At 37.9% G+C, this 16,167-nt stretch overlaps 1 protein-coding gene across 1 annotated transcript; it reads left to right on the top strand.

Annotated features, from left to right (window-relative positions):
- Positions 1-1,500: 1,500 nt before the first annotated feature.
- Positions 1,501-7,388, top strand: LOC308676323 (vomeronasal type-2 receptor 26-like; the record flags this gene model as incomplete). The annotated part of the gene is made up of 3 exons (XM_081342136.1): positions 1,501-1,538; positions 1,841-1,971; positions 6,484-7,388. The coding sequence occupies 3 exons, from the start codon at positions 1,501-1,503 to the stop codon at positions 7,386-7,388; spliced, it is 1,074 nt and encodes a 357-aa protein (XP_081198262.1).
- Between the last annotated feature and the right edge of the window lie 8,779 nt (positions 7,389-16,167).

The raw sequence follows: 16,167 nt of genomic DNA, 5'->3' as shown, positions 1-16,167 counted from the left end.
GAGGTGGTAGTCAACGGGGGAACGGAAGGAACCCCAGCAGTTAGTACGGCCAGCCGATATCCAGTCAGGCAACATAAAACCCCTAGCTATCTGAAGGACTATGTCAAATAGTAAATTTCATCCAGGGGGGAAGGGGTGTTGTGTACATAGTTATGGGAGTGGTTTCCCTTCGGCGGGAAAACCTGGTGCAATCATTGGCTGTTACTTCCCGGCGGGAGATTCTGAGCCGGGGATTGGTTACGTTTGAATGGAACCTAGTATATATAGGTAGGGTTCAACGGCTGCTAGGGTGTTGACCCATGTGAGTTCTAATAAATGTTCGTTGTTAGACATCGCTGTCTCCGCTCGTCATTCCGGACTTAACACTTAGCATAATATAAAAGGTGTACCACTTCCCAAATGAAACTATCTCTGTTGTGAAATTAAAAGAATTTCACATCTTTTGACTACCAGCTGAAATCTTTATACTTCTAGAAATCTTATACTTTATCATATTTGTCATGCATGGTCAAGTCAAATCAATCAGAACAAATCTTTATTACCTTCATAAGCCAATCCTTAAATTATATGTTGTAAATAAACACTTTGTTTACTCAGCTAAAGAATCTTTGGGAATGCATAGAAGGTTTTGAAAATATGTTGTTATTTTGTGCACTACAGAGATGCCAGAAGATTTTAGTAAACTTTTTATTGATTCTTAAATGGTTTTAATGTATGGCAGAGATTATTTTATGGGTTTAATTTCATAATTCCTTATGAAATTAAATTTTTTGTTCTTGTATAGCAAAAGATATCACAAGAAACAGAACTTCTCTAATCTGAAGTAACTGTTTTGATTCACCTTCAACTATAAAAATATACCCTTTTAAAAATTTACATCAACATACAAATCCCTTTGTCCATCTCTGCATGTAGACAAACCTCCCAGGTATACCTGTGCATGTGTACAAATACAATTATATATCCTCTTATATTTTGAAAATATGAAACAGGAATTACCCATCAACTATGAATCTACTGCTTGGTTTTAGATATATTCTTATCAATAATTCCTCCAGATCTGGAGCATCACTGAGTGGCAAGCAACAGCCTTCCAACACCTTCCATACAGTCATGCCTTTCACCACTACAAATTCCAGGAATAGGAATTCAGGGAATTTTCATCTCAACAAGGCAGGCAAGGCTCTTTAAAAGGGTTGGCTTTATGGATTATTAATTCAATATACTGTATGTTGATAGTTTTGAACACTTGAATATGTTCTCTAGATGTTGCTCTTACCTCCTTTTCTTTTCTCTAGCTCATTTATGGCTCTGCTCCAATAATGAATGATAAAACCCCAGGGCTTTCATTTTATCAGATGGTTCCCCCAGAACCTCTTCAGCATAAAGGGATTCTCTCACTGCTCCTGCATTTTAATTGGACATGGATTGGGATGCTTATCATGGACAATGACCAGGGAGAAAAATTTGTAGAAATGATAATTCCTCTTTTTTCCCAAAATGGGGTTTGTGTTTCTTTCGTTCGCCGATTCCCCAAAGTAACTGATATCAGTAGAATTGATGGCATGCTTCAGCAGGGAGGAAAAATCTATGATATTATCATGGAGAATAAGGCAAATGCAGTGGTGTATAATGGAGAATCTTTTGCAATGGGAAATTTGTTATGGCTTCAATATATTCCAAATGTAGAAGAGGTGAAAAGTAAACCAAAAGGTATTGTTTGGATAATGACAGCACAGATGGAGTTCAGTCTAATTCCTGTTCAACGTGCTTGGGATCTTAAAATAATCGATGGTGCCCTTTCCTTCACAATTCATTCCACTGCTCTTTCTGACTTTAGATCATTTGCTGAGAAACAAAATCCCTTCAGCACAAATAAAGATACGTTTATCAGACAGTTCTGGCAAGAAGCCTTTGACTGCGTGTTCCCAGATATCACTGTCAGTGATGTAGAAGAGAATATTTGCAATGGTAAAGAGAATTTGGAAAGCCTTCCTGGAACTGTTTTTGAAATGGATATGACTGGCCACAGCTACAGCATCTACAATGCTATTCATGCCATAGCTCATGCTTTACATGCTCTGTCGTCCTCTAGAAATACCGCGAGATCAATGATAGGTAGAGTAGGAAGGAAGATTCATAATCAAGATTTTTGGCAGGTAACATCCACATTAGGCATAATATTATGAGTGATGGGAGCCGTATTCTATTTGGACTGATGTCCCCTGCTTTAGAATTGAAAAATAAAATTATGCTTCCATCAAAATGCTGAACTTCTTTATATATTTTCTCTATTTTAAGTATTGATTACTATATGACTATTGCCTACTGATTTATTTTAGGACTCTTCCTATGTTAGTTAACTCATAATTATAACTTTAGAAAGTTTATTTTTCAACTCCCATGATTCTTGCTTAGAAATATATCTGTTTTTCTATGTCTTTATGATTCTCCAACTCCAGAAGTCAGAATCGCTCTGTGTTTTTTTTCCCTGTTAAGCCAAATTTTAGGGGAAAGTTAGGGGAGTGTTAATCATAACCCTTAGCTCCACCTCATTTTTGAACAAAAGTAATTGATCCTTTTAATTCTATTTGATTCTATTTTCTCTTCAGTTGCAATACAATGAGGTGGAAAAGGATCTCGAATCTATTAAATCTTTTCTGTTGTAAAATATATCAGCATGGAGACTGGCAATTTAGTCTTTCCAAATACTTGCATTTTTCCTTTCAATTTAGTTCCACTATTTTCTGAGAAATGTTGCTTTTAATAATGGTGCTGGGGAACCAGTCTCCTTTGATCAGAATGGAATTATAGCAGCTGGACTTGATATTCTCAACTTGATTGCTTTCCCAAACAATTCATTTCTTCATATGAAAGTTGGAAGTGTGGATTATTCAGCTCCTCCAGATAAAATATTAACCATTAATGATGAGATGATTACATGGCACAGCTGGTTTAAAAAGGTAGGATTTATTTATTGTTCCTAGTTCTGAATTAACATGTTTTTCCACTTTGATATGTAAATTCATATTATTGGGCAATAGTAAATTCTTATATAAGGTTATTTTCATATAAGCAACTTCAAAGTCTCATTATGAGATATGATTATATGTGACATAAAGATTAATTAGGTGTTAGTTTGTGGGGCATCATGTTTCAGGATATAATAATAAGACAATCATGTCTCATTCCCAGCCCACTTGTGCCCATGCTAAACTTATTCTTAGGAATCCAGGTTTTTTTCACTTTTTCCAACTCATGATTGTAGTTGTTTAATTTAAAAACAAGTATATTCCACTGAATTTATGCATTGTAAAAATGTTTTTCAAATGCTTACTGCTATCCCTAATCTGGTATGATGTCCACAGCATGTTCTCATCATTTCAAATGTGATCAGTGGAATAAAAAACTTACAGATATACACTTTTACTCTTTAATTTCCAGGTGATACCCATCTCTATCTGCAGTGAGAGCTGTTATCCTGGTTTCAGCAAAAAAGTGAAGGAGGGAGAGCCATTTTGCTGCTATGACTGCATCCTATGCCCAGAAGGGAGGGTTTCAACCGAGAATGGTAAGAGATTTTCATCACCTCCTGATTCTTTTTCTAAAAAAAGGAATAAATTCTGATTAAATTCAACATGGCATGAGCTCTGTAATATGCAGAATATATTTCTGAAACTGGAGATTAATCATTTCTCCTCTTAGGAATATTCAATTATACATTGATCATTAATTTTCAGTGATGATCATAATCATGACTAAATTAACTTGCCAGCTCTTCATTTATACACTGAGCTATCATCCAGCCATCTATGAAGCATCACCGCAATTGTGTATTGATACCTGACCCCTCTTTATATCATTTTTCCCATCATCTAGGGTCTTGATCTGTTGGACTGTAATTCAAATCATACCCAATTAATATTATGAAAATAACTGAAATCCAGTAGATCTGAAGTAAGAGCCTTGGTGGAGCAGTGGGCTAATGCCTCCTTAAGTAACACCAGCTGCCTGCAATTAGTGCAGGTTCGCATCCCACCAGACTCAAGGTTGACTCAGCCTTCCATCCTTCCCAGGTAGGTAAAATGAGGACCCAGATTGTTGGGGGCAATAAGCTGACTTTGTAATAATGCCGTGTGGGGGGGAGCGAAAGCCCTAATAAGCAGGCATATACATAGAATGAAGGCTATTGCTAAGCACATTGATTTGTGCTTAGATTGTAAGCCGCCCTGAGTCTTCAGAGAAGGGTGGGATATAAACGAGATTAAAATAAAAATAAAAAATAAAAAAGTATAACAACTTTGAAACAAAATTACAGTAGAATAGCCATGTTAAAAGATATTTATCTTGGACCCTAAATAAATAAATTTGTATCCTGAAAAAAACCAACAGTGCAAACATTCCTAATAGACTATTTTTTTAAACAGCCAAACAGACATAAACCACACCAGTTTTAATCCCTGGATTATGCTAAACCTTTCACTAAACAGCCATTTATTTTCACCCATTTATTTTCAATTCAATCAAACACTGCTGTTGCCACATTTAGCGACCAAAATTTAATTCCAATTGTGTTTCATTCTTCACCCTTTTCACGATATACTTCTTTTCAATCAACAAACTTATGATAAACCCTCTTGTTCACATACTGTCAAGCCCTTAGAGGCCATGTGAATCGGAAGACTAAAACCACTTGAATTTCTGAATTGATGTTTATCATTAATAGGTTAAAGAAATAAAATCTTGAAAGCCTACCAACATGATTCTCCACATCAGTTTATACCTACTGTAATTACTCTATGCTTCTTGGTCATGCTTCTCCCAGCCCCCTTGGACTATGGAGTCTCTTCTGTAACGGACTGTTCCCTCTCCCTTGTACTCAGTGTCTGTTAAACGTTCTACCATACTTCCTCTCTCATTACTCAATTTCCACTAAGAATTTTATGATTCCCTGTTCTCCATAGCACAGGGAGAGGTACATGCAGTATATGTCCTGAATGACAGCAGACAAGACTGAAAGGAAAGATGCTATTATAATTCTGATCTGAAACAGCAACTTATAAGATGTACAGGGCAGGGAGTAAAGTGACCACTTCTCCCTGGTGATCAAAATCTGGCAAGGCAACAGGCACTTAAGGAGAATGAGGCTTGGGTGGAAATTTCAGATGGAAGTTTGGAACAATCTTTCCTCACCATATGAGAGGCACAGGACAGTGCAGGCCTTAAAGATCTGGCTTATCTCCAATTTTGGACCAGAATGAGTAGAGTCCCCAATTTATGAGAATTCTGCAAAATACCTTCCCAGGCACATCTCACATCTCCCTGTATTTTTCCTTTCACTTTTATTATTTTTCCCTTTTATAGCTAAATAATAATGGTGTTTTTCAAATTGCCAGTAACAGATGCAACATTACACAGTTCAGAAACAAGCAACCCACACCTATAACTTAATTTAATAATAATGTTAACATGAATATCAACATCTGCATCCTTATCACTTTTTAACTTTTTCACAAAATGTATTTTACTTCTGTTTTATTACAGAATTAGTTTGCACTTTCATTTATTTACTTATTCTTAGTTAGTTAGTTAGTTTGTTTGTTAAAATAAACACTACTCACAGTGACTTTAGGCAGCTTACAAGCAATAAAATCACAACACATAAAATAAAAAAATAAAAAAAAATAATAAAACATAAAAAACAATAACCCCCACCCCCAGCAACAACACACAGTCAAATGAGCCATTTCACTCTGGCTTCCCCTGGATGGCTGGCAAAAGTCTTCAGGGCCTTATGAAAGAGTATAAAAATAGGGGCCAGTCTAATTTCTGAAGGAAGGATATTCCAAAGAGAGGGAGCCATAAAAGAGAAGGCCCTTTTTCTTCATCCCACCAGATGTATCTCCTTAGTGATACAGGACCTGCAACATTAATCTTAATTATTCCTTACCCTTTTTCAACACATTTTTCATACTGCATTCTATGATATACATTAACTTTCTGTCAAGCTCATTTGTTCAGCCATCTCTTGGATGTGTTTGTTCCCAACTATACTTTTTCACTTAACATTCCTTTTTCAATTTTTCCAATAGTGAGGCAACACATTTCTGTGGCAATTTGTGACATAACTATATTACTGCTCTTTCCAGCATTTTCCTTCATTTTCCATTAATTTTCTTCTATTTTCCATTAAACTCTCTTCTATCACTTTTGCATACCGAATTTGTATTTCTCATTCTGCAATTATTTTATTTGGCAAATGATAGGTAGATAAAAACAATGATAAATATCAAATACTTTTAAATAAAATCAATGAAATTAGTATGCCAATTACATTAAACAGGTATCTTGATAATATTATACAGATTACCAGATATAAAGATTATATGTTTAAAATCATAAATTGATTTAATTATTATGCCATTCTGGATAGATATACAGACTATGTATGAGAAAAGCATCACATCATTTGTTCTTTTTCAGATAGAAAAGAATGTTCCAGATGTGAAGACAAATACTATCCAAACAAGAAACACAGTTTTTGTATTCCCAAAAGTATTAGTTTCTTGACCTACAAAGAACCTTTAGGAATCAGTTTAGCCTGTCTATCACATTCTTTTTCTTTGACTACCGTTCTTGTGCTTGTAGCATTTATAAGGCACCACAACACTCCCATTGTGGTAGCCAACAACCGAGACCTGACCTATACTCTCCTCATTGCCCTCCTGCTCTGCTTCCTTTCAGCCCTGCTATTGATTGGTAAACCAGGAAAATTTACCTGTCTTCTAAGACAAACAACTTTTAGCATGGTCTTCTCAGTGGCTGTTTCTTCTATTCTGGCAAAAACCATCACAGTGGTTCTGGCTTTTAGGGCCACCAAACCAGGATCCAGGTTGAGGAAATGGATGGGGGAAAAAATAACTAATTGCATTATTGTTTCTTGCTCCCTGATCCAAGCAGGCATTTGTACTCTGTGGCTGATTTTTGCTCCCCCATTCCCAGAAGTTGATATGTTCTCAGTGACTGAAGAAATTATCCTGCAATGTAATGAAGGCTCTGTGACCATATTTTATTGTGTCCTTGGTTACATGGGTTTCCTGGCTCTTATCAGCTTCACTACAGCTTTTCTTGCCAGGAAATTGCCTGACACTTTCAATGAAGCCAAGTTCATCACCTTTAGCATGTTAGTTTTTTGCAGTGTTTGGTTGTCCTTTGTCCCAGCATACCTGAGCTCTAAGGGAAAATACATGGTAGCTGTGGAGATCTTTTCCATCTTAGCCTCTAGTGCTGGGCTTTTGGGTTGCATATTTTCCCCAAAATGTTATATCATTGTGTTTCGGCCAGACCTGAACAACAGAGAACAACTAATGAGAAAAAAGGACTGCTAATACAATCACTTTTATTCTCTTTCAAATTTTAATATAGATGTTTCATTCCTATACAATATACTGTAGAATATTCATGAACTGTGCCTTTCAGATAATGATTTATATAATTTGTCTGCATTTTCCAAATATTTTAACATTTGATGCATCTAACCTTTTATCAGTTCTTGTTTTTCAGCATCTTTTTTGAAGAACAAACATTTTTTTTGTTCAATTATTTACTGATGAGAAGGAAATTCAATGATGGTGTTGTTAGTGTGGGATCATGTATCACCTTTCTGGAATTGCCAGAAACCAATTTCTGAGATGGATACATGACTTAGTAAACCTTGAATGAGACTGGTGGGTAAATGGTCTAATATATTCAGGGGTCAGTTGGTAACTGGACGATCATACCTCAATTTGGTGGGGCTATTTGAACAGGAGAACTGAGAAGAAGTATCTGACAATAGATGCCAGGAGGTTTAGTGAGAAGTGTGAAGGAGTTACAAATGGTTACGTTCTGGATCTAAAGTCTAATCTATCATTTTTAGTAATTCTGTAACTATCAGCTATGAAGCACAGCAAGCATACCTAGAGTATAATCAATATAATATGATACAAGATTGTCCTTGTATCAGTGACATCTTGACAGCTGGATAATTTCTCAGCAACAACAGAGTGTCTTCTCTCTATATGGAGTAGTTGGAAGGATCTAGCATCTTGCTCTCAGATTCAAAGAGATTGGCAATCATTATTAGTTACTTAGTTACAGCTGTATTTGTAATATAAAAAGATCTTGAAAGATATGGCAAAGAAATACTGCCTAGGGAATGGTCAGATAAGCTGCACAGTGGGCAGAGCAAGAGGCTCAGAAGGGACCTTCCCCAAATGATGGTGAAAGAATGGTATTTTCAGAATTGCAAAGTTCTGTTAATGCAGTCTTATAATAAAATAGAATTAGTTTATCTAGTTGTGTTTTCCTCTCTGACCTACTGGTAAAGCTGACCTCACTCTTGTTGCAACTTCAGAAATAAACACAAATTCAGATGTATTTATTGCCAAAAACTTGGCAAATTCAGAGGAGGACACTCTCCAGTATTGCAGCTGAAGCAAGACCCATCTTATGTCATGCACTTAGGTTCTGCAAGCTGCTCTGGGGAATTCCATACTTTCTTTTGCTGTGAACATTCATAAAATTGAGGCAATTGTTTACAAGCAAGAGCCAAAAAGTAGGCTTAACCTCTTTCTCATCTTCCCTACTCCCTGGACTAAGGAATTTCTTCAGTAATTCTTTCTCTCTTATATATATTCCCAGGGTCTATTAGACGTTCAATCTGCTAGCATGGGCTGTGCTGCTAGTTCACAAGCAAATAGATACAGACCTTCATTGTACAGCCGAGTCAAAAGGGCCATCAGTTTTGCTGCTTCTGTATCATTACCCTCCTTTTACCATACCCATTTGTTGGCTGCTGGTAATATTCCACCATTTTGTTCAGTTGGAAGACTTCATCTTACATTCCTATAGTAAGTGGTTTGGTTTGGTCCAGGATTCTAAAGTCCCCATGCAACCATGGATTGATGAAACTTATTAAGGGCCCTACACATATAAGAATGCACATACAATATCCAAGTTTTTATTGAGGTAATTGTTTAAAAGCAAGAGCCACAAAGTAGACTCAACCTCCTTCTCATCTTCCCTACTCCCTGGACTAAGGAATTTCTTCAGCAATTCTTTCTCTCTTATCCATATTCCCAGGGTCTATTAGATCAGACATGTCAAACTCGCGATATCACGTGACATCACGCAATTTATCGGGACAGTTTTGCCATTACTGGCAATGGGATGGGTGTGGCTTCTGGATGATGCATCTGGCCCATGGGCCAGCAGTTTGACACCCCTGTATTAGATGTTCAATCTGCTTGCATCAGCTGTGCTGCTAGTCCACAGGCAAATAGATAAAGACCTTCATTGTACAGCCAAGTCAAAAGGGTCATTTTTTTGCTGCCTCTGTCATTACCCTACTTTTACCATACCCATTTGCTGGCTGCTGGTGATATTCTGCCATTTTGTTAAGTTGGAAGACTTCAACTTACATTCCCTTGGTAAGTGGTTTGGATTGGTCTAGGATTCTATGGCCCCCATGCAACCATGGATAGATGCAACTTATTAAGGGCCCTACATACAACATTAAGAAAATGAAGATCATGGCATCCGGCCCTCTCAATTCCTGGCAAATAGAAGGAGAAGAAATGGAGGTAGTGACAGATTTTATTTTCCTGGGCTCCAAGATCACCACAGATGGGGACTGCAGCCAAGAAATTAAAAGATGCTTGCTCCTGGGGAGGAAAGCTATGGCAAATCTAGACAGCACACTAAAAAACAGAGACATCACCCTGTCAACAAAAGTGCGTATAGTCAAGGCTATGGTCTTCCCAGTTGCAATGTATGGCTGTGAAAGTTGGACCATAAGAAAGGCTGAGTGCCAAAGAATTGAGCCCTTTGAACTATGGTGCTGAAGAAGACTCCTGTGAGTCCCTTGGACAGCAAGGCGATCAAACCAGTCAGTCCTAGAGGAGATCAACCCTGCCTGCTCTTTAGAAGGCCAGATTCTGAAGTTGAAACTCAAATATTTTGGCCACCTAATGAGAAGGAAGGACTCACTGGAGAAGAGCCTAATGCTGGGAAAGATTGAGGGCAATAGAAGAAGAGGACAACAGAGAATGTGGTGGCTGGATGGAGTCACTGAAGCAGTAGGCGTGAGCTTAAGTGTACTCCAGAAGATGGTAGAGGACATGAAGGCCTGGAGGAATATTGTCTATGGGTTCACGATGGGTCAGACATGACTTTGCAACTAACAACAACACATATGAGAATGCACATACAATATCCAGGTTTTTATTGGGCCTATATTTTAGGAACTTATTGGCATGCAGATCTTTTCTGACTTCTGATGAATTTAGAGACATGACTTCTCTGCCTAGTGGCAAAGCATCTATTTAAAAAGTTCACCTTGATGGATCCTGAGATTTTCAGAGGACTCTGTGACTCTGCGGGTAGTTCATACTGGATGGAATGTTCTTTGAAGGCCAATATTATGTAGAGAATAACCCCTAGGTATTTTGGCTATTTGTTAAGAGCAAGAAGAGTATTCTCAAACTGGGCAAATATTTATTTGATTTATATACCACCCTTCTCCCGAAGGACTCAGGGCGGTGTACAGGGCAATAAAATACCAAAAATACAATACAAAAATTAAAAACAAATTAAACAATTGTGCCTGAATATAATAAATTAGTTAAAATCAGTAATTAAAACCCAAAGCCCATCACCCATCAGACCAGGCCAGCTTGTTCAAATGGCAAGTCTATTGATGGATAAACATCCCCAAGTCTGATTCTAGATAGACCAAGTTTCAGCTACAACACATCAGGAGTGTTAACTGCAGAACTGCTAATGGCTTTATCCTAGGGATAAAGGGGGTTCTTTGCAAATTGTCCTTGTAATGGGGAGAGCATTTTTACTAATCTTAATGCTAGTGCTTAGTCCGCATGTGGTGTGCATAACTCACAGGTGCAGCATCTTTCATCCATATCCTCCATATCACAAGTACCATCATTCAGGAGACTTTATTGTTGGTGGAATTTCATCTCAAGTTGGTCCAGTCTCTGAAAAAGTCACCTTTCAAGTTCATCCTCCACCAGTATTACCTGGACAGTTCTTGTAAGGAATGTACTTATATTTGCTTGTACTTTCCTGCATTTATGATTGCCAGAATTATAGTGTTTCCATCACAGAACAATGGTTAACTGAATGGGTTGAAATTAGATTTTAAGAACAGCATTCTTTTCTCAGTCAGGCAAAATATAGTGTGGGGTATAATGAAATGTTTAAAGCAAACTTCCAAAACTGAGCACCTCCAAATAGCTTGTTTCCATGCCTATAAGTCTCACCTATTGCTACTCTGCCTGGGCACTACAATGGGCAGGTAGCTTGGGGAGGTCTGATTTAGTGCTCTCTTCAATTTTTCTACATAGTCCTCCTACATAAGATAAATTAACTCGCTTTGCTTCTAATAAAATTATCCCTTCAAAAAAACTACAACATCTTCCACTCCAATTAACAATACAAGAGTATCTGATACCTGGCTCTGTGCCAGAGGACTGTCTTCCTTTTTTCAAATTGTTCTTTTTTCTTTTCTTTTTGAAAGTCATGTTATATACATGGATTCCAGGCATCCCCTGTTTTATATTGAATTGTTTGTTCACATATACTTATGTATCCTGATGACTGTTAATTTATCATATCAGAAAGGTAGGATTACTTGATGGAGATGGCATGTCATATTATAACTATTGACTATAATGTAAGAGAAGGGACGCGGTGGCTCAGTGGGTTAGGATGCTGAGCTTGTTGATCAAATCGTCGGCAGTTTGGCGGGTCGAATCCCGAGTGCCACGTAACAGAGTGAGCGCCTGTTACTTGTCCCAGCTTCTGCAAACCTAGCAGTTCGAAAGCACATAAAAATGCAAGTAGAAAAATAGGGACCACTACGGTGGGAAGGTAACAGTGTTCCATGCACCTTTGGCATCTAGTCATGCCAGCCACATGACCACAGAGATGTCCTCGGACAAGCACTGGCTCTTTGGCTTTGAAACGGAGATGAGCACTGGCCCCTAGAGTTGGAAACGACCAGCACACATGTGCGGGGGAACCTTTACCTTTACCTTTACCTTATTTACATAAAATGTGGCCATGCTAAATTTTTATCATCCAAGATTAACTCATATTATTAGCAAGCGAGCTTCAAAATAACACTTCAAACAAATTGATGAAAATCTCAAGCATGCTCTTGGTGTCATCAATTGCCCATTATCATCATTATTTCCCAAAATATGTATGTAGCTTTCAGTCACTCAGATATTCCTATTCCTAATCTTGCCCAATATCCTAGTCCATATAACAATAGGAGAGAAAACAATAGTTCAGTTCTGAAAAACAGTTTCTTCAGGTCTTTCCTAGGGAATTAAACTCAGACTTAATAATTACCTTCTTTCTACATCTAAATTACTACTATTAATTTTGTTGTTTCCTCAAATCCCACTGAATTTCAGTGTCTGTTAGAAAGACTAAAAAATGTACTGACGTAGGATGTTGCTTCTCCTTCTTTCTCCTAAAACATCAACTCCTCTTAGAGCTCAAGAGAAACATGGCAAGTCTATTGATGGATAAACATCCCCAAGTCTGATTCTAGATAGACCAAGATTCAGCTACAACACATCAGGAGTGTTAACTGCAGAACTGCTAATGGCTTTATCCTAGGGATAAGGGGGGTTTGCAACTTGTCCTTGTGATGGGGAGAGCATTTTTACTAATCTTAATGCTAGTGCTTAGTCCGCATGTGGTGTGCATAACTCACAGGTGCAGCATCTTTCATCCATATCCTCCATATCACAAGTACCATCATTCAGGAGACTTTATTGTTGGTGGAATTTCATCTCAAGTTGGTCCAGTCTCTGAAAAAGTCACCTTTCAAGTTCATCCTCCACCAGTATTACCTGGACAGTTCTTGTAAGGAATGTACTTATATTTGCTTGTACTTTCCTGCATTTATGATTGCCAGAATAATTAATTATAGTGTTTCCATCACAGAACAATGGTTAACTGAATGGGTTGAAATTAGATTTTAAGAACAGCATTCTTTTCTCAGTCAGGCAAAATATAGTGTGGGGTGGGAAGCCCAGGGTGAGATTGGGTAACTACGGTGTCTAGTCATGCCGGCCACATGACCACGGAGATGTCCTCAGACAAGCGCTGGCTCTTTGGCTTTGAAACGGAGATGAGCACTGGCCCCTAGAGTTGGAAACGACTAGCACGCATCTGCGGGGGAAAACTTTACCTTTACCTTTACCTTATAATGTAAGAACTAATAGAGTATACTTCTGATGTGCAATGCAATTCTCATTGTAGTGGCGTTCCTAAGAATTACCAGCACATCTTGGCTTTGGCATTTGCAGTAAAGGAGATCAATGAAAACCCACAAATCTTACCCAATCTCACCCTGGGCTTCCATATTTATGATAGCTATGACAATGCTCCAAGGACTTATCAGGCCACAATGCTGCTTCTATCAGCAACGGAGAAACTGGTCCCCAACTACCTATGTAACATCCAGAATAAAGTCGTAGCTGTTATTGGAGGACTGGACGCTGAAATCTCCCTCCATGTGGCAACTCTCTTGGATATCTATAAGATTCCACAGGTAGGTTGGACATCCTTGCATTCCAATGTTATGCTACCTGGAGAGTTCTATTTTTGCAATGCAGTTTTGTTGTGCTGTGCCTTGAGCTTACTATGCCCAAGTATTAAATTTATTGCCAATTATTGAAAGGAGCTGGGTTTCCTCCTTTCTGGGTCCTATTTTTTTTCATATTAATAAATATTGCATGAACCATGCCATAATTAGGTGGTCCATTAATCTGAATGCATCATATTTCACAAATGCTTTGAATTATATTGTATATGTCTTCAGCATGGCTAATTTATCAGTGCCAGTTTTCTAGAAATTCTCTTAGTTTATTAAACCTGGCATAATGTAAAATGTGTACCACTTCCCTGGTGAAATCATCTCTGTTGCAAAATTAAGGAAATTTCATGATGTCTTTTGACTACCAATTGACACTGGATATTTTCTATAAATCTTACATCTCTTTGTCCTACATCAAGTCAAATCAAAACTTTATTACTGTCATAGATCAGTCCTTAAGCTATGTGTTGTACATGAAAGCCTTGTCTTCTGAACTTAAAGAGTCTCTGCATATCTTTATGAACCTTTGAATGTGTTCAGTTTTTTGCCTTATACATTATTGAGCTGGCAGTTATACTAAGCTTCAAGTTGTTTCCTAAACATTTTTGATATGTGATGTCCTTGGTGCTCTCTGAGCTTGCTTGGTTTTTTTTGCAGATGTTTCATTATCCAAATTAGGTAACATCCTCAGTGCTAGAGTTTTGATATATGGCAGAGATGTTTCCCCCATGGTTGTGATTACAGAGATTATGATTAGTTGTGTGGCTAGACATTTCTTTATAAAATTTTGTCTTTTTATATAGCAAAAGGTGTTGCAAGAAAATTAATTTAGGTAAAATCTGCAAATTGGTCTGTGACTATTGCTGAAGTAACTGTTTCATTTCACCTTCAACTGTAGAAATGTAATCATTTAAAATTTGATATTCAACATACAAATCCTTTTGTCTACCTGTGTGTGTAATCAAAACCACCAGTTGTAGCCATGCATGAAGACAAGGATAGATGATATATATTCTTTTGATATTTAGAAGATATGAAAGAGCAGTTATCCATCACCTACACATCTACTGCTTGGTTTTAGATAAATTTATATCAGTATTTTCTCCAGATCTGGAGCATCACAAAATGACAAACAACAGACTTCCAACTTCTTGCAGTTATTTTTTCCAGAACTACTCTCTCAATGGAATTCCCATATCAACAAGGCAACAAATTCCTTTCTGGAATTCCCATCTCACTGAGCCAGCCAACACAGTTTTGAAGGGTTGGTGTAAGGATTATTAATTCAACATACAGTAGGTTGATTATTTTGAACACTTGAAAATATTCTCTAGATGCTGCTCTTATCTCCTTTTCCTGTTTCTCTCTAGCTCATTTATGGCTCTGCACCAATAATGAATGATAAAACCCCAGGGCTTTCATTTTATCAGATGGTTCCCCCACAACCTCTTCAGCATAAAGGGATTCTCTCACTGCTCCTGCATTTTAATTGGACATGGACTGGGATTCTTATGATGGACAATGACCAGGGAGAACAATTTGTAGAAACAGTAATTTCTCTTTTTTCCAAAAATGGGGTTTGTGTTTCTTTCATTCTCCGATTACCCAAATTTACTGTTTTCACTAGATTTGATGGCATGCTTCAGCAGGGAGCAAAAATCTATGATCATGTCATGGGTAGTAAGGTTAATGCAGTGGTGTACAATGGAGAATTTCTTGCTATAAGCTATTTATTATGGCTGCAGTATATTCCAAACATAGAAGAGGTGAGAAGTAAACCAAAAGGCATAGTGTGGATAATAACAGCACAAGTGGCATTCAGTTTAATGCCTTTTCAACGTACATGGGATGTAAAAGTAATCAATGGTGCCCTTTCCTTCACAATGCATTCTACTGCTCTACCAGAGTTCAGATCATTTGCTGAAAAACAAAACCCCTTCACCGCAAAAGGAGATGGATTTATCAGACAGTTCTGGCAAGAAGCCTTTGACTGTGTATTCCCAAATGTTCTTATGAGTGATGTCCCTGAGAATATTTGCAGTGGTACAGAGGATCTCCCCTTCATGGATTACTGCCTTGTCGTGGCGAAGGGGCTTGCGTAATTCAATGAAGCTATGAGCTATGCCGTGCAGGGCCACCCAAGACGGACAGGTCATAGCAGAGAGTTCTGACAAAACGTGATCCACTGGAGAAGGAAATGGCAACCCACTCCAGTATCTTTGCCATGAAAACCCTATGGACAGTACCAAAAGGCAAAACGATATGACGCTGGAAGATGAGCCCCTCAGGTCGGAAGGCGTCCAATATGCTACTGGGGAAGAGCAGAGGGCTAGTACTAGTAGCGCCAGAAAGAATGAAGCGACTGGGCCAAAGCCGAAAGGACGCTCAGCTGTGGATGTGTCTGGTGGTGAAAGGAAAGTCCAATGCTGTAAAGATTTTTTTCTCCATAGGAACCTGGAATGTAAGATCCATGAATCAAGGAAAGCTGGACGTGG

The sequence above is a fragment of the Vipera berus genome (assembly GCF_964194415.1).
Source record: "Vipera berus genome assembly, chromosome: W".
Classification (NCBI taxonomy): Eukaryota; Metazoa; Chordata; class Lepidosauria; order Squamata; family Viperidae; genus Vipera; species Vipera berus.
The sequence above is the reverse complement of the archived record's forward strand: the minus strand, read 5'-3'. Positions and strand labels throughout refer to the sequence as shown.